At 32.4% G+C, this 19,353-nt stretch overlaps 2 protein-coding genes across 2 annotated transcripts; one reads left to right on the top strand and one right to left on the bottom strand.

The window, feature by feature from the left end:
* Positions 1-4,502: 4,502 nt before the first annotated feature.
* Positions 4,503-4,903, bottom strand: OCT59_007610 (uncharacterized protein; the record flags this gene model as incomplete). Its single annotated transcript, XM_066149878.1, has 2 exons — positions 4,503-4,727; positions 4,790-4,903. The coding sequence occupies 2 exons, from the start codon at positions 4,901-4,903 to the stop codon at positions 4,503-4,505; spliced, it is 339 nt and encodes a 112-aa protein (XP_065998799.1).
* A 4,414-nt stretch (positions 4,904-9,317) lies between these two features.
* Positions 9,318-10,005, top strand: OCT59_007609 (uncharacterized protein; the record flags this gene model as incomplete). Its single annotated transcript, XM_066149863.1, has 2 exons — positions 9,318-9,632; positions 9,709-10,005. 2 exons carry the CDS (start codon positions 9,318-9,320, stop codon positions 10,003-10,005), a joined length of 612 nt encoding a protein of 203 aa, XP_065998798.1.
* Positions 10,006-19,353: the final 9,348 nt, after the last annotated feature.

The raw sequence follows: 19,353 nt of genomic DNA, 5'->3' as shown, positions 1-19,353 counted from the left end.
AACCTTTAAGGTTTCGTGAAATGGAAAAAATTTACCCGCCATTAAAGAATTAGATAATATAACAAAAGAATTAATGATACCTTCTAGGAGCAGAAATAAGATGGTTGATTCTTTATCGGTAAGTTATTTTATTTATACTAAAATACTTCATATCCTTTAATCATAGTTATTAATAATAATATTAAATTATACATAGTTATAAATCTTAGCAAATATTCTAATTTTTTTATAAAATTATGCATTTTATAACAATATTACATTGAATAAATTTAGTAAATTTTACAAGTAAATGATAATATGAAACATCATTATTCTAAACATTATACCATAATGTCGAGTGATAATAATATAAAATAAAATGGATGTATAAAACTATAAAATGTTTGTCTAAGATATAACATTTTCAAGTTTAAAAAGTAATTGTTATTTTGTTAAAAATGGAATGGTTATTATATTTGACGTTCTTATACAGATCAAAAAAATATATTTGCGTAATATTTGCGTAAGTAAGAACTTTAAAGTTTAAGCCAATTCTAACTGGTAATTTACAAAATAACAAACACATTTCTTAAAAAAAAATTCTGAATCAGAATACTTTTCTGGTTTCCATTTTCAATTCTGCAAAAAATTGAAAAGTTCAGGTGATAATTTAAGAAATATCCACCTATAAAGAGACTAAACAATTATCAGGTTGATTAAGTTTATGTAATACCAAATTTAATAAATTGTCTGATTAAATAATCGTGTATATTAAATGATCGCGTATATTATAAGGCTATAAGGCCTATTATTAATTTCTAAAAAGTCAATTTAACCACTATTTTATTTAAGATTATTTATTTTGTACATTTTTTTTTTTTAAAAAAAAAACTTTCTTTCTGAAAAGTAGAGTCTGTCTCCTATATCGTTTGCCATCGTGCATAGTGTGTTATAGGAAAAAGAGGACTTGTTTGATTAATTATATAGGTATAAGCTTATGTTATATAGGCGTAAAACTTATATAATCAGTTTGATAATGTAATGAAAATCCTTTAATCAAGAATTAAAATAGGCATGATGGGATATTCTCATATATCATGAGCTCTGTCTGTTCAAAGTGTCATTTTATATATAATTAAGTAGGCTTAAGTCATAAGTAACTTTTTTATAACATTGATTATTGGAAAATTAAGTGGCAAAAATAATTTTTAGTTTGTAAGACTTTAACTCCATACCAACTTGTGTGTGTTTGGCGTATAATTGATTCCCTAACCCTTAAACCCACTCGTAGGTTAGGTAGGTTGCTTTGTACTTCTTGCAGCCTATCTTGTAATGGGTTTTAGGACCACGTTTGCCCATTTAAAATTTATTAAACAGGGAGTTCATTCATCCAAACACATTGCAATGTTTATTGATGAAGCTATAGTTGTCTAATAAAAGTTTGCTTTGCCTGGCAATTTATGGTGGATTCAATGGATCAAATTACAAACAACAATAATTTAGTCATATGAGAATTCCAGGCCAAAGAATAAGGATGCATTGTCAAAGTTAAGAATATATTTGTATTTTTTTTTTAAAGCCGTCATTCTCATTTACTTTTTCATTGTATCTCTAAGTTCAATGATTTTGGTAATGATGAAACTGCAGTTGTTTATAGGGGTTTCCTGCTAAATTTCTAAGGTGAATTCATATTTGGTATTTTCGAATATACTTATCTTTTTTACAAGAGAGTCATAATGAGTCTTCTTAAAGTGTACCTGTGACACCCCATCCAACTTAGGCAGTGTCGCTGAATCTAAAGCAAGGTATCCGGTTAATCCTCAACTTTAGGTTGATGAATTATGATTCTTGAGTATTAAAGCATAATGTTTTGACTTACAATCATTAATTTTTTAGATTTCTATTGTATTTAACTCATGCTTTTAATTTATTAAATTGATTTATTATAGAATTATTGATCTGTCATCAGGAAATTTTATAGCGCGAAAAATTGCGTAAGTTTACGATTTTGTAAGTTTACGAAAGTTTATGGCACAATATTTCGAAAAATTTCAAAATATTACGTAAGTTTACAATTTCGTAAGATTTATGTGATATTACGGTTAAAATATTACGTAAGTTTTCAATATCGTAAGATTTACGCAATATTACGGTCAAAATATTCTGCAAATTTACGAAACTGTAAACCTGCGTAATATTACGGTTAAAATATTTCGAAAATTTACGAAACTGTAAACCTGCGTAATATTACGGTTGAAATATTTCGAAATTTACGAAACTGTAAACCTGCGTAATATTACGGTTAAAATATTTCGAAAATTTACGAAACTGTAAACCTGCGTAATATTACGGTTAAAATATTTCAAAAATTTACGAAACTGTAAACCTGCGTAATATTCCGGTTAAAATATTTTGAAAATTTACGAAACTGTAAACCTGCGTAATATTACAGTTGAAATATTTTGAAAATTTACGAAACTGTAAACCTGCGTAATATTACGGTTAAAATATTTCAAAAATTTACGAAACTGTAAACCTGCGTAATATTACGGTTGAAATATTTCGAAAATTTACGAAACTGTAAACCTGCGTAATATTACGGTTAAAATATTTCGAAAATTTACGAAACTGTAAACCTGCGTAATATTACGGTTGAAATATTTTGAAAATTTACGAGATTGTAAACTGCATATGCAGTAGAACGTATACAAGGGGCATGTGATACTATTGAATAATCAAAAATAATATAAACACCTTTTCTTTTATATAAACACCTTTTTTTTTAAGTTTGGGAAAGCAAATTTATTTTTATTTACGAATTTTTTATTATTTACAATTTTTATGTTAAAAATTAAAGTAAATTCTAATTTTTATTATAACTTAATAAAAAAAATACACATTTGATACTTGTTCGCTACTATTTTATAAAATAGTACCCAGGCTGTACGGCGTGGACGTCAGTATCAGTCACAGCCCAAAAAAAAGTGAGTTTCCAGCCGATATTTGGTACGGACTGGGCCTAGCTACTCACTTAATAAATAATAAAAAAATAAAAATAATTATCTTCTTATACGATATGTAGGTAAGTTTCTCCTTGCCCTACGATCATCACGCGTGACTAAAATTGATCAAATTTATCAAATTTAAAACATGAACGTAAATATTAATTATAAATTTTATTATAGTATAATTACCCGGCCTCTCCCAAAATCTCGTTCTAAATTCACGATAATATCTTGCACCGGTACGCGTCCACAGCTGCCGCCCAGGGTTACCATTACGATAAAGGACATAGTTCTAAATATCAAAATCAGTTTGAATATTCGGTAAATACATTTAATTTATATGAATGTAATTTTATTTATTTACTTACATGGTAATCCCTGACGAGGTTCCTCCACTTTTGGCTGCACTGTTGCCCGGAAACCCTCGTTCGAAATATTCTATTTATTCTGATTCAATTAAATGGATTGGTTAATTTGAATTTAAATTCTTTCTTAAAGAAATTATAGATATTAGTCATATGAACCTATTGGCAACAGAGTCCCAAAAATCTTGGCGGCTTCTACCATTAATATTGTGGTAGGCGCGGTTTCTGTCTCGGCGTATGTCAACAAGTTCGTCCATCATAGCCCAGTTCCAATGGACGTTATAGTGGGAACGACGACGTGTGTGGTGAGGCATTATTAGATTAGATTTGATTTTTATAATTTGATTTTGGGATGAGTAAAAATTTGAAAGAAAGTCGTAAAATGTCACTTTAAATAAAATTTGAATAATACCTCTTTGGTTTAATTTTATTTCTCGTTTCAATTAAAATTTAATTTATTAGACTTTTCATCATTAAACATATTAATTAAATCTCATGCGGATATGGATTATCTAAATATAAATATCATGATTCTAAATATAAATATAAATCACTTAATTTATTTTAATTTTTTTTAAAAAAAAATCTTAGTTTGATTTCAATTAAAAATAATTAAAAATCATGTACATGTTTTGGTTATTTAAATATAAATATCAATATATTATATTTAAAAATAAACCAATTTATTATTAGCACATTCTATTGAATTTTAAAAAAATCAATTTTTTTTTTTAAAAAAAATCATCAATATATCATATTTAAAAATAAAACAATTATATTCTGATTAAATATTTTGCGTACATTTCTTAAAAAAATCATAAAAAAAAATCTTGTACGTCGTACATGCAATTACTAAATATCATCCCCTTGTGATAAATAAAAAATTACGCAACACAAATTCAACACAAACTCAACACAAATTTAACAAATTTAACGAAATTTGGCCAAAATTAATAATTTTTTACCAGAATTATCAACACAAATTGAACACAAATTGAACACAAATTTCAGTCACGATTTATTTATGTCACACCCGTGTTGTTAATAATTAAATAAATAAATCTGCATTTTATTTATGATATGGGAAACGTGACCATAAATTCTTTAAGGATATAATTTTATTAAAATAAATCAAAACTCCTATATCAAGTGACTAAAAAATATATTTATTTACGAAATATTCATTTTGTTTATCAAATCGGGGTACTATGTGAACGACACCATGTATAGACTCTATAGTTACAAAGTTATATAATTCTATCAATTTTAAGTGAGGACATCCATATAAATATGGGTTCCTTTTAGATTTAAAATCGTACCATTGAATTAATGCGAGATTTAGCGGTGGGTCTGTTAATACTTCTGCTAACAATAAGGCCTATAAATAATAAATATTTATTAATACTTTATAATAAATTATTACATAAATTGGAAAAATACCTGTCCATAACAAAGTCCTTTGTCTGATATATAATCATTTGATTCTTCAGAATCCATTGAAATAGCTATGTCGCTAAACCATACTTTATTATGATACCTGTTTGTGGCACGCATTATGGCACCATTTTCCAGTGTTACCGATCCGTATATATTTATTCAGGTTTCACCAATAATTGTGAACCCATCAAGTAAATCTAGATATGAATCCAGACAACTTATAAATCTAGCAAAACCGGTCTGCATTTTATTGTCTACGGAATCTTTTTTTTCATTAAAAAATGTATTTGCATCTTGTAAAGAGAAATCTAAGAGTCTTGCAGAAAATTTACAAGTGCGAGGTGTTTTTGCCGGATTCACTGAATGTTGAGACATTCTAATAGATATTGCTTGACGTTTTATCTATTAATTTAATTTCCATCTTAAGTTATATAATAAATATATACAATAAATAAATTTCCAAATACTTACAGTTCGTAAAAGCTGAGGTTTGACATCTTTTTTATTGCTAATTCGGTAGGGTATTTTAACGAAATATTTGTGAAGACTTTCGTAAGTTTCTGTGATATAGCCATTTATTGCGCCATAAAATCGTATTGAGTCAATAATGTGATAAACCCATGAATGCAATTTAGGCAACTTCAAATTGGAAGAAGAAACAAATTTAAAAGCCTTGACAAACATCCGCGCCCATCTATGTATTGCATCCTAAAATTTAAATGTTAATTTAATTTATTTAATTTAAATTTTCGATTTTACTAAAATTTTAATACATACATTAAATTTCTCCAAGTCACTTTCACTAAATTCTTCATATCTACTTAAAATATACATTTCATTCCAATATTCGTACAATTTCACAAGATCATCATTATTTACAAAATTATCTACTTCGTTATTATTTTCATCATATAAATTATCAATAACAAATATCATGACTTTCATCAAACTTCAATATTCATTAGCAGTTAATCTTGCAATTGACTGCAGTCCATTGGAAAAAATTTTAATGGCAGGAAAACGTGGAATTGCTGCTAGATGGCGATCTACTTCTTCAACTAATTTATTACCATTAACATGTTGCAATTTTAAGATATCGCACGTGAAGATAATTTGATAACAAAATAAACTCAAATCTAAATGATGCATTCTGTCAGGAACAGTAGCCAAGTAGATATTTATATTCCTTGATAATATAAATATTTATAATTAATATATATATATGTTATTATAATTATTTCTACTTTTGCATACTTACGGCAAATCCCAAAAAAAATTAGGTACAGATTCTATGCAAACAGATTTTTGTGTATCATTTTCAAAATATTTACGCATTTCATCATGAGTTCTTAGTATTACATCATTAACCGATAAGTTTATATTTGCAAGATTGTCCCTTTTAATTAAACAGAAGTGACATGGAAGGCTTGAATTGGAGGATTTATAAACTAAACAAAAACTTGCGGCTTCTGGCCAATCTGCAATAATAGTTGAAACTCTAGGATAAAACCAGGTATTTTCATTATTTATAAAAAGGTCTATACCATCTTTTAATAAAATAATTGGTTCTAAGTAAATGACGTAAAGATTTATGAAAGGTATCACGAACCAGATCTTTATTTGCAGCTTCTAAAATTGGTAAATATCCCAAAAGTTGCTTTGCATCCTGTTTATTACGACGCCATATTGGGATATTGCCTAATGAAATATATATTGGATGCAATTGACTTTTTCCTAATGTATCTGTAGTTGTTGCATCAGAATATAAAATAATTGATAATAATTTGGAACCAGTAGGTAAGGATTCTTGCGTAGTTTTCCACCATTTTCCAATGTTTTGTTCACTGTAAATACTTTCTCTATTATACTATAAAATAATATAAATAAATGAAAATAAATATTATTTAAATTATTGAATTAACTAATATTTACTATTTACCTCATAGTTTTCGTAAGATAGCGCAAAATTTTGTGTTATGTCAGGAACAGTTAAGATATTTTTGATGCACTGTATTAAGTTTTGATAATAAAGAAAATAATCTTTATCCTTATGTTTTGTTATAAGAACTTTACTAAATTCTAAATTAGAAAACTGCATATTATTCATAAATGCTCGTCCCTGTTCAATATTTTTTGGTAATAGTGATTCTGTAAGATTTGAATGTTTATTAAAAAAACGTATTATTTCATTACCACCTTTATTGTTTATTTTATATTTCGTTACTAATAACATTAGATCTTTATAAGCATCATTAGGAAATTCTGTGCAAGTTTTGGTATTGAGATTTTTGGGTTCTTCAAAAATTTCAGGCTCTTCAGATGAATCTAATATATTTTCAAAGTTACTATCTTCAAGGCTCATCTCTGATATTGCACTTCCAATACTGTCAAATGACATATTTTGTACATTATTATCATCATCCACCTAAAATTATAAACCAAAATGAGTTAGTATATTTTGAGCTTTTTCTTTAAAAAGAATAATCTGGAATAACATAATTATTGAGCTTTTTCTTTAAAAAGAATAATCTGGAATAACATAATTACCTCAACTTTATCATTTTCATATTCACTACTTAGATTACTTCTTGTATCCATTTCACTGCTATATTTTTCACTATCATTATTATCATCATCATCTTCTACTTCTACTTCTACATTTTTTAAGTATTTTTGGGCGTGTTGAGTATATGCAAAGCGTTGACTGAATATTCGCATACAAAGGGGGCATTTGAAACTTATGTTACTAAATTAACGTGTCAAATTTGATGAAAAGTATCAATTCACTATTTAATTTATATGAGATTATGTGTGCTAATAAAATTATATTGCAAATTCATTGTAAAAATTTAATGAATTAATTGAATGGATTACAATTGATTGAGTTATTTGAATAGACACGACTACGCAAATTTACGCATTAATGAATGGAACTGGCTGTAAGAATCTGGTGGCTAATATCGCAGAATCATTCGCAATTTTACGCATTATAGCAAAATTTAAAATATGCGAAACACTCAGCAATTTTGCTGTCGGGAACTTGCCGAGTTCGTGGGTTGGCAAATCTAAAAATAAATGTAACAAGTCTATGATACCATATAAATATTGTTTATTATTTTATTTACTATTTCAATTTGCCGGCAACCTGCCAAGTGAATCTGACAGCAAAAGTGCTGAGTGTTTCGCATATTTTGAATTTGCTGTAACGGGCTGTAAGAATTCGGATGGCTTATTCAATCGGCTAATCATCTGATAATCAGCCGCAAATTTATTGGCTTAACACAGCAAATCACTTTTACAATAATGGACAGATGATCAGCCACAAATTTATGCGATAATCAGGTTATAAGCGCTCAAGATCACTATCAATCTGATCAGCCAAATGAGTTCACTGGCTGCAACTTTTTTTTTCCATGCATAAAAGCCCCAACATGTGTAACATGTTATTTTTTTATAAATTGGATTTGATTAATATTTCGATTGTACTATGTGCTTTTATGAGAGTTTTTTTTTTAAAGTTCTCTTATGAAAGTGTTACAATATTTTTTCGTAATATCACGATGCAAAATTTTTGCATTAGTACATTTATTTTTCGTAATATTTCGCATTAGTTCATCCATTTTTCGCAATATTTTGCAAGTTTTTTTCTTTTTTAGTATAGAATGGCGGAAATTACCTTATGACAGCTTGCCTCCTTTTTCTGAATTTCTGATTCATGTATTTCCCCCTTTTTCCTCATCCTTTTCGAATTTTCTAGTTCACCTTTTTCTCATATATTTCCTCCTTTTTCTCATATTTTCGTTTCAAATTTATTATCATAATGGCTACAAAGCGTGGCGAAACGAAGAATTGATGATAATGAAAGATTTTCAAAACGTAGTACTGAGGGTAGCGAAGCTGAGAAGCGAGTGAGAATATCCGATGATAGCGTTGATGGTATATATGACATGATATGTATCATATTCTTTATAAAAGAAATTATATAATATATAGTTAAATTATATTTTATTGTTAAAGTTAATAAAAAAACAATAAAAAAACTATTAAGAAACCTTCGCAGATAATTTCTAAGCTTGAAGTTCTTATCACCGGACAAAAAAATCTCGAAACCCGTCTCTCGAGCATAGAAAAAAAGCTCAACGATAATAACAAAAATAATAATAATACAATAGATCCGAGTATGTAAAGGTAATAAAGATGAATATTATTTAATGTAAACCTGAAATGCTAACCTCGTTTAATTAGGAGCTCGTTAAGAAGGTGTCAAAAATTTTATTTGAAAATTTTGTTTATCCTTCGCAAGACGAGTACAAACTCGCTACCGAAAAATATTTAAAAGACGAAAATCCAGAATTTATGCGCCAGTTCAAAAAAAATCAATGGATTATTTTTTTCGAAAAAAAAATTGCCCCGACTGTAAGTTAAAGCAATTATGAATTTTATTAAATTTCATACTAACATTTTTTTTTAATAGTTAGTACAACAACATAGAAGCATACGAGGGACGTTCACGTCTAGAGTTAAAGACGTTATGTATTCTGTTTTCGAAGCGACTGGGCATAAATTACCATCTATTAACACTCAGGCTAGTCCGTCAAAGATTCAGGAATGGAAGAGTAAGGCGGAGGTGAAAAGATGTTACAACAACCTATTTAAAAAGGTTAAAGATGGGCAACCTATGACATATATGTCACTGATAATTGATAAGTTGCGAAAAGAAAATAAAAATCCCTCAAAAACACAAATAGCATATGCGATTAGCATATGTGAAACGTACTTAAATCCTAATAATCAAAACATTCAAATGAGCGAAAGTATAATGAAGTCGAAGATAATCAACAACTTAGTAAGTTTTTAATTTACAATTTGCAAAATGTGAATTATTTGAATTACAGTTTATTTATTTATTTATTGATTTTTAGCAAAAGTTGGAAAATAGGGATAAATTTACACATTCGGATGATGATTCTCATGATGGTAATGATGTAGATGATGGTGGTGATAGAGCAGCTGACGATAGAGCAGGTGCGGCTGATGATGGTGTGACTAACGATGGTAGGCCTAACGATAGTGCGGCTAACAATGATGCGGCCAACGATGGTGCGACCAATGATGGCATAGCTGACGATGATATACTTTCTATTGACTCTTATAACACGGAGGAGGAAGGTCGGTATGTAAATAGTTTATTAGAGAATTATGGATTGCATAGGAAATAAATATTATTTTTTATATATATCACACGTAATAGCATTTTTTTTACCATAATTAATATAGTTTTAATAAATAAAATGGTTATTAATTCTTAACAACACGGGTGTGACATAAATAAATCGTGGCTGAAATTTGTGTTCAATTTGTGTTCAATTTGTGTTGATAATTCTGGTAAAAATTTGTTAATTTTGGCCAAATTTCGTTAAATTTGTTAAATTTGTGTTGAATTTGTGTTGATAATTTTTAATTTATCACGAGGGAATAATATTTAGTAATTGTGTATATACAATTTCTGTGATTTTTTAAAATGCGGATTTCCGTAATTTTACGATATCGTATTTTCTGGCCAATCAAATTAGGCTGATCCTTGCATGTGATTTAATCATTTAATCATTTAATCATGCACGCGTTTTTGTCTTATTTATTTTTATTTCTTATTTCTTTATTCTTTTGTTCAATATTTTTAATTTTTTTGTCTCTTCTTTCTATTATTTCTTTAATTATATACAATATATTTACATATATTTCATAATTTATTGCTTTGCAGGTATAGAAATATTTGTTTATTAATACTAATTATTTTCATTTTTTTTTACCTCTTTGTTATTTTGTATCGTAATACTAACAATAATATCCATGTTTCCTTTATTCCTTTTTACTTGTACTTTAATACTAACAATACTAACAATACTAACAACATGTTTATTTTTTCCTTTCTCTTTATTTCTTTATTCTTTTGTTCAATTACTTTGCAGGTATAGAAATATTTATTTATTAATACTAATTATTTTAATATTAACGCGTTTTTTTTTTACCTCTTTGTTACTTTATGTCGTAATACTAACAATACTATCTACGTTTCCTTTATTTCTTTTTACTTGTACTTTAATACTAACGATAATATCCATGTTTCTTTTACTCCTTTTACTGTTTCTTTAACTCTTTTTACCTTAATACTAACAATAATAACAATATTTCTTTTATCTTTATATCTAATACTAACGTTACTATAGCTGTTTCTCTTCTTTTTACGTCTAATAATATTGTTACTCTACTCTTTCTTTTTTTTACTTTTATGTATTCTGTATATATTAATAAATACTTGTAATTTTTTATGATTATATCTAATAAAACATACATTATATAAACTTATAGTACAGAAAATGAAGTATTATTTATCGAAATATTTTGAAATATTACGAAATATTAAGTTGTGTAAAATCACAGAATATTACGAATCATCAAATTATGGAACATTGCGCATCATAGAATTTCGAAATATTTTAAAAAGTTGCGAAGTATTACGCAGTAAAATTACGGAATATTACGAATCGTAAAATTACGAAGCCTTGCATACAGTAATATTTCGAAATATTTTAAAAAGTTACAAAATATTACGCTTACGCAAACTTGCAGCAGGTCTGAAAACTTACGAAATATTATGTAAAATTACGAAATATTGCGAACCGCAAAATTACGGAATATTACAAATCGTAAAATTACGAAGCTTTGCATATCGTAATATTTCGAAATATTTTAAAAAGTTACAAAATATTACGCTTACGCAAACTTGCGGCGGGTCTGGAAGCTTACAAAATATTATGATGTGTAAACTTGCGCAACTTTTCGCACTATATAATTTCCTGATGTAACATGTCTAGAAACCTTGCTAGAAGAGATGGCGGCAGCTATAATCCCAATAGTAATAAGGCTGCTCGTCAAGAAAAGAAAAATAATAAAAAACAACTCTCCGATAACTCTGGTTCTGATAGTGATAACACTTCTCAAAAACAGTCCCGTATTATTACAAAAGACTCCATGGATGAAGACTATGAAGATTTCGTTGCCGACGCGCTGGCTGACGGTGGTTTAGTTGGTTCAACTTCGACCGCTATTCCTCAACAAAATAATTTCCGCAGCACCGCCCAAGAAAATACTCAAGCTTCTACCCGAATAATTCTGCTGCGCCTACTGCGCCTGGCCAAGACGCGTCCTTTGGAGCTAACGCGTCAATTCATGCACCTCGAAACAAAGAAAATAACTCATCCCCTAACGCGTCCCCTAATATGGACGTAAATGATGGTACATCACCCGATCAGGCTGTCGATCCCTCCCCCACCATTACCATTAATCATCAAGATTTTCTGGCTGCGGCTGCGCCCAACTCCGCTCCCCAAACTCTTGAGACACTTAAAACTAATAAGGCAATCATAGAGGCCGTTAACAATTTATTTTTAGAAACTTACGAATCATATACTGGTCGGGCTCGTATGACTGGTTTGGGGGATGCTAAACGTCTCATCATTCATTTCCACACTGCAGAAGCTCGTGACTTGTGTGTTGGTAGTATACACTCTGAATTTCTGGACCTACAATTTCACTTGTACGACCCCAAACAACTCCGATCTGATAAAGATCTCCATGCCATCCAAGTCACCGATATACCGTTCTTCATCACGAAACCTCAACTTCAATCCTACTTCAAAAAATTTGGCAATTTGCTTTCCCTCCATCTCTATTCATGAAAAGGTGCCAAAATGCAACAAGCCCGCATCGTCTATGATCATGCCGATGTTATCACCCGCTTTACAATCCAATGGGCAGTCTACTGTTTTTCCACTTGTTTGTGTGTAACTCCCTGTCATTACTCGGTGGACCAAAAGGCTGCTCGTCACGAATTCGTTGCAGTTCTCTCCGGTCTCCCTGCTAATACTAAAGATATCCATCTAGCTCCGTTGGTCAAAGAACATGGAGCTAAAGCCATTAACATCCCTCTTTCCTTAAACTCATATAAACCCAAACCATGGGCTTATGTTACTTTCAACTCACAAGCAACAATGGATGCCGCCATGGAGCAAACTATTGGTTTTCAAGGTCGTACTCTTAGATGGGATACATCCAATGATTCGAAAGCTCTTTGCCACAGATGTGGTAAACTCGGTTGTGCTCCTACCTCTTGCCCGCTCAATCAACGTCGTGGTCGCTTACGTACACGTGATCCTGTTGCTGCCCTTAAAGAACGTTTCAACATTGGCCAAAGACCTACTCAACAAAAAACCCCGCGTAATAATTCTCAGTCTCGATCTCGATCTAAATCTTGGGATCATTCTGCCTCTGCTTAACGTCCTAATTCCAGCTCCAATGGTTCTAATAATAACAACAATAATAATAATTATAATAATAATTATAACAACCCTTCCTCCTCTGGTTCAGCAGGTTCCTCTTCTTCTGCTCATGGTCGCACGCCCTCCAACAATCAAAAAGGCAAAGATAGATCTGTTTCGTTTTCGTCCAATGCCTGCGCTCCACTCCCGGATCCAAATTCTTCTAATGCCCTTGAAACTGCTCTCAAAATTCTCAATGTTTTGAAGACTCTACAACACGATGTTGCACGTGTTGAATCCCGCATCTTGTTCCTTGAGCTAAACAACCAACGGCTTTCTGCTATAGAAGCCCATTTAGGCATCAATCCTCCCTCCACACCAGTAGTTAATTCCGAACCTGATCAAATGGAAGAAGACCCTCCTGAAACTACTGGCACATTAATCCCGCATCCTAATGCTCCCTTGTCGTCTGGCCCTAAGAAATCCTCTTCCTCTCAATCTACACCTACCAAAGCTTCGCACTCTGTTCCTGCATCCAACTTTAACCCTTCCCCGCAAGACGAATTGGACTCAGTTATCAAAGATCAAAAAGCGATTAAAGATACTTTACAATCGCTCACAGGATCCATTCAAGGTTTTATTGCTTCTCTTGGTGGTTCTCCCTCCGCTCGAGCTGATGGTTCAGCTCCTTCTCAATAACTGACTTCCGAACTCTTTTTCCCATTCTTTATCATCATTGTGTTCTAATGTTAAACAATTTTAATAATGATATTTTTGTTCGAAACCCACCCAACCCTGTAGATACTTATAAATTTTCAGAACATGAATCTTTGTTTACTACTTTAAATTCTTCCCCTATCCCCAATTCTTTTAATATTTCATCTTTTAATGTCAATGGCCTTCGTCATAATAGCCAAGTTAAAATTGAACAAATTTCAAATTTCTTCAATCTTAAACATATTTCTTTTGGTGGTATCGTAGATACCCATTTATCCCTTAAACAAATTCACTTTCTATCTAAACGCCTCCCTAATTATACTGTCTTTTCATCTGATTTAGATAATACCAAACAAGTTAAATCTACTGGTGGCGTCTCCCTTTTCATTGAAAAATCCCTTGCTTCACATGTACAAGATTTTGTTTCACATTCTTCGCGTATTTTATCTGTTGACCTTTATTTTAAAGGCAACGTTAAATTGCGCATTTTTGCTATCTATATTCCCCTGTCTCTGATTCTAAATTACGATCAGAAACCATTGATCTTTTATTACAATTATTGGTGCAAACCAAACAACAAAATTTTTATCACGCTATTTGTGGTGATTTTAACATGCACCTAGACACTTATTACCCTATTTACTTTAATCGCCCTTCTGTTGCTTCTCAACGAGCTTATCGTTTGCTTCATCACCTTTTATCTCATGGTTATAAAGAAACTCTTCCTGTTAACGCTTCTGACTCCTTAGGCATCTTTCACCGTGATGACCAAGTTACTCGTATAGACTATGTTTGGTCTTGCCCAATGCTTAAAAGCTTTGCTCTTACTTCCTATATATTTGACGCCCAAGACACCTGCTCTTTTGACCATAATCCTGTCATCACGTATTTTGATGATTCACTCCTGGTTGCGTCTATCAAGGTTGCTCGTGCTAAACAACTTCAACGTCGGACTCGCCGCATTTTTAAATTTGATTCAGTCTCTGCTCAACAATGGGATTCCTTTTCTACTCATGTTGATTCCTTATGCGACGTTCCTCCTTCAACCTTCTCAACATGGCACATCAATCAACAATGCGAATATTTACAATCTCGTATCGTGAAAGCTGCTAATGCCTCTCTTCCATCTGTCACGGTTGGTAATCAACATACGCCTACGGTACCCAAGGATTTGGAAGCTTTATCTCAACATTATCATTTTTTCAGCCGTCTTTTGCATTCGATACGCTTATTGCGAAAATATCCTTCCACGTATTATAATAGATATGAACGTACTTGGTCCACTCATTTCATTCGACTTCAAAAAATTCTTCATTTTTATAAGAAGGTTATTCCTTCTCCCCCTATTTTACCTACTTCTTTATCCGCATGTAGGCAAGACGATTTTAAATTTTTACTAGAATCTTTAAAAGCTATCTCTAGTGCCCTTCACGGCCTCCTTCTCCTCAAAGAAAAGGATTTTCAAGATTCTTCCATTCGTGCTAAATTGGATGATAGGGATAATAATTTTGAAACTGACATTTCTACATTTATTAACTCTGCCCTTTCACGAACAAGACGTCGTATTACTTTGGATCGTGTCTTTATTGACCACCCTACACAACCAAAACTATTGACGGACCCACACGATATCAATGACGCTGTTATCAAACACTTCCAGACTTCTGTACCCATTAAATCATCTCCTCCTGATAATATTTCTGCTTTCCCAGAAAGATGGTTTTCTGCTTATCGCCCTATGGATGATGTGGATTTTTCTATCTACGATTCCTTGTTAGATCCTCCTACCCTTGAAGAATGGTTATCTACGGTCTCCTCAATGCCGAATGATAAAGCTCCTGGTCCTTCTATGATCACATATGAGATGCTTAAGCATCTGGGTGCCAACACTTCAGCTTTGGTTCTAATCCTAGTCCAATCATGCCTTCGCACTGCAGATATTCCTGATTTATGACGCCAAGCTATGGTTTTCCCTATCCCTAAACCTCACGAATGGAAATGTCAACTCAAAAATACAAGACCTATTACTTTACTTGAAGTAATTAGAAAATCTTTGGTCAAACTCTTTTATAATCGTCTTGCTTCCACTTTGGCTTCAAATGATGTTCTCAAAGGAGGAAACTTCGCTGGTCTTCCTGGTGGTCCTTGTCGCGACCCTATTGTCGTCCTTGAATCTATTATCCATGATGCTCATGTCAACAAATCGCCGCTTTGGATCCTTTCACAAGATATTTTAAAGGCTTTCAACTCGGTTGATCTCCAGATGTTGCATTTCGCTTTGGAACGCATTAAACTTCCTGCTTCTACTACCAAGTTTATTTTGTCTCTTTTCATGAAACGCTCTAATCGCGTTTTTACTGCTCATGGAATTACTCCTTTTTACCGTGTTCGCATTAGTATAGATCAAGGCGAAGTTATCTCTCCTTTACTCTGGGTTATATATATAGACCCTTTATTGACTGTTCTTAAGAATGAAACGATGGATCCATATATACTTCATGCTCCTTCTTTATCTAATCCCTTGGCTGAGACAAGTTCAGATGGATTACGAATCAACAACTTGGTCTTTATGGATGATTCCACTTTAATTTCATCATCCAAACCTGGAATGGAATCGATGCTCTCTATTACAGAAGAATTTTATCAGATTAATAATACTTCCGCTAATCACAACAAATATGTTTTAATTACTAATTCGTTGCCTCCCACTTCAGCTCCTTCGTCTTCTCCAGTCGTGTTTGACTTGCAATTATCTGGACTGAACAAAGTTCCTTCCATTTTTATTGTGCCTATTTCCATGAATAGCTCTTTCCGCTTTCTGGGCGTTTGGTTCAATGTCGCTGGTTCTCGCGATTTTGTCAAGAAACAAGTTGCTCGTGAATGCAACTCCTTTGCAGCTATCGTTCGCCCTGCCAAATTATCTGCTAAACAAGTTGTTTACCTACACAATACGGTCCTTCTTCCAAAATTGGAATATCGTATGCAAGTCACTCACCTCTCCGAATCTGAATGTGCCTCGGCAACCAGCAGTATCCGTTCCTTGGTTAAACATAAAGCCAACTTTTCACGCATACTTCCTGACTCCATTTTGTTTTTGTCTCAAGGCCTGGGATTAATTAATTTATTTTTTCACCAATCACAAACACATTTAACTAATTTATTTTTGTTAGCTAATTCTTCTTCTTCTTTTATGAAAAATTTGTTTTTATATAGATTACGTTTAATTCAATTTTCTTTTTTGATTCCTATTTCCCCATTGTTAGTTAAAGATTGGACTATATGGTCTAAACTTTTTGCTTTTAAACAGGATTATATCGCTTGCACTATCGCTCTCCTGACCACCACTCCTTTCAAGTTGTCACGTTCACGACTTTCAACCTTGCCTGATCTCACTGTATCTGATGATCATACGCCTTTATTTGACGTTATGACTCCAAAAATTTTTATATCTTACTTCTGACGTCTTAGAAGTTTGCAACTTTATTACCTATCTCAATTTATCACGCCTCAAGGAACCCACATGATCACTTGGAATGTTTATTTATCCAATCTATCAAGTAGGAAAGGTCATCGAGTCCTCCCGCATAAATGGTTCAACAACATTCACCAATGCGTCACTGTTCCAAATTCTAATTCTCTGCTTTTGGATCAATTCTCTTCTGATGCTATCTCTTCAAACATTGACTTGATTCCAGTCTTTGGTTCCTCTAGAAAATCCATGAAATGGATCGTGACTTTGGACGAAAATGGCTCCAGCAAACAACAATATTTTTGCAAGATTGTTCATTGGACCTCTGATTGTGTGACTCGACCTAATGATGTTATCACGCTCACTCCTTGTCCTGGTTGTTCTAAACATGTACCGGTTACCCATACTAAAAGCAACCCAACTAATGTTACTCCTTTATGTATCATCCCAAAACTTTCTCCTCTTAGATCTTTAATTCTTCCAACAACGCAGGAGCGTATTAGACATGACACCACCGTTATTACTTCTCCTTTTACTTGGGCGGACCTTGACGAGACTGTAAAAACATACTATGATCGTCTGGACATTCAGCCTAATTTCTCACAAGAAGATGTGGTTACTCTCCCTTCACCTTCTCTTCCTTCCTCTTTGGGTTTGACTGCCCCTCTTGCTTTTGCTGCTTCTCCGTTAGCGACTCCTCCTGACAACCATTATTGTTTTTATACTGATAGTTCCTTAATTAACCTTGGCACTCCTGACGTTTCAATGGGTTGGTCTTGGGTTCAAGTCCTCGATGGCGCTGGTTTTTTCCAATCTATCGCTGCTCACGCTCATGGAGTTATTCATAATTGGCCTTCTTCTACACGAGCTGAAATTGCCGCCATACATGCTGCTTTGACAGTCACCCTCCTTCTTCAACAGTCACAATCCATACTGACTCTCAAGCTGCCATAGATGGTCTTCGTCTATGTGCTACCTTTTCTTATTCCAATAGTAGGCTCTATTACAAGACCACCAATTACGAACTCTGGGCTATTATTGAACATCTTATTTCATCCAAATCTCTATCCGTCACGGCTGTTAAAGTGAAAGGTCACTCTGGTAATTTCTATAATGACTACGCAGACTCTCTGGCCAATTCTGCGCATACTTCTCCTTCAGCAATTCTTCTTTCTGATCTGGATCATGTATCTTCTCATGATTTCTTTTTAAAATATGATTATATTTTATGCGAATCCAATCCTCGACGCCTTTTCAAGCAATATTCGCAGATGCTGTGGACACATAGATTAACGCATTTATCGTGTTTTAATTTTGCCATTACTTTATCTTCCATTTCAGATTTCGTGATTGATTGGGATCTTACCTGGTTCTCGTTAAACTCTGAGCCTCAGCATGATGCCTCCTTTACTCGTGCTCATGCTTCCTCTCATCACACCTTCAAATTCAAACTCTTTTTGGAAGATCTACCTACTTTGGAACATCTTAAAAGAATTCGCCCGGACTTGTATATTGACATCTTATCATGTCGTTCATGCCTCAACTTCAAGGAAGATTTCATGCACTTGTTTATGTGCAAATGCAGACGAATCGCTATGGAACAGATTCTCCTCTCCTACCAAAAACACTTTATCATCAAACTCCAAAAAACTGGTGATCTTATTCATAAAGATCCCTCTCTTATTATTAACAAATTTAAATCTCTTCCTTGTTGGTCCTTTTCTTCTTCAAATTGGGCTTCATATAGTCTTGTCCGTGGCTGCCTTCCAAAATCCTTTGTCGAATTTTTTGAAGAACTTTCCGTTCCGCGTAACTCTGCGATGAAGGTTATCTCTACCATCCACAATCACTTTATTCAAAAGATCAGAAAACGAATTTGGCTACCGCGCTCCTATGATAAATCTAAATGGGAAGACGTAATGAATATTACTCAAAAACTTAAACTTTCTTGGCCCTCTAATTTGCCAAAGTCCACGTACTTACCTTTCTCAACTTTACCTCCTCCGACCCTTTCCGACGCCGCACGTGATTCCGACATTGATTATTTGAAAAACTCGATGAAA

The sequence above is a fragment of the Rhizophagus irregularis genome, chromosome 15 (genome assembly GCF_026210795.1).
Source record: "Rhizophagus irregularis chromosome 15, complete sequence".
Classification (NCBI taxonomy): domain Eukaryota; kingdom Fungi; phylum Glomeromycota; class Glomeromycetes; order Glomerales; family Glomeraceae; genus Rhizophagus; species Rhizophagus irregularis.
Note: the sequence above shows the minus strand (reverse complement) of the source record. Positions and strands in the feature narration are given on the sequence as shown.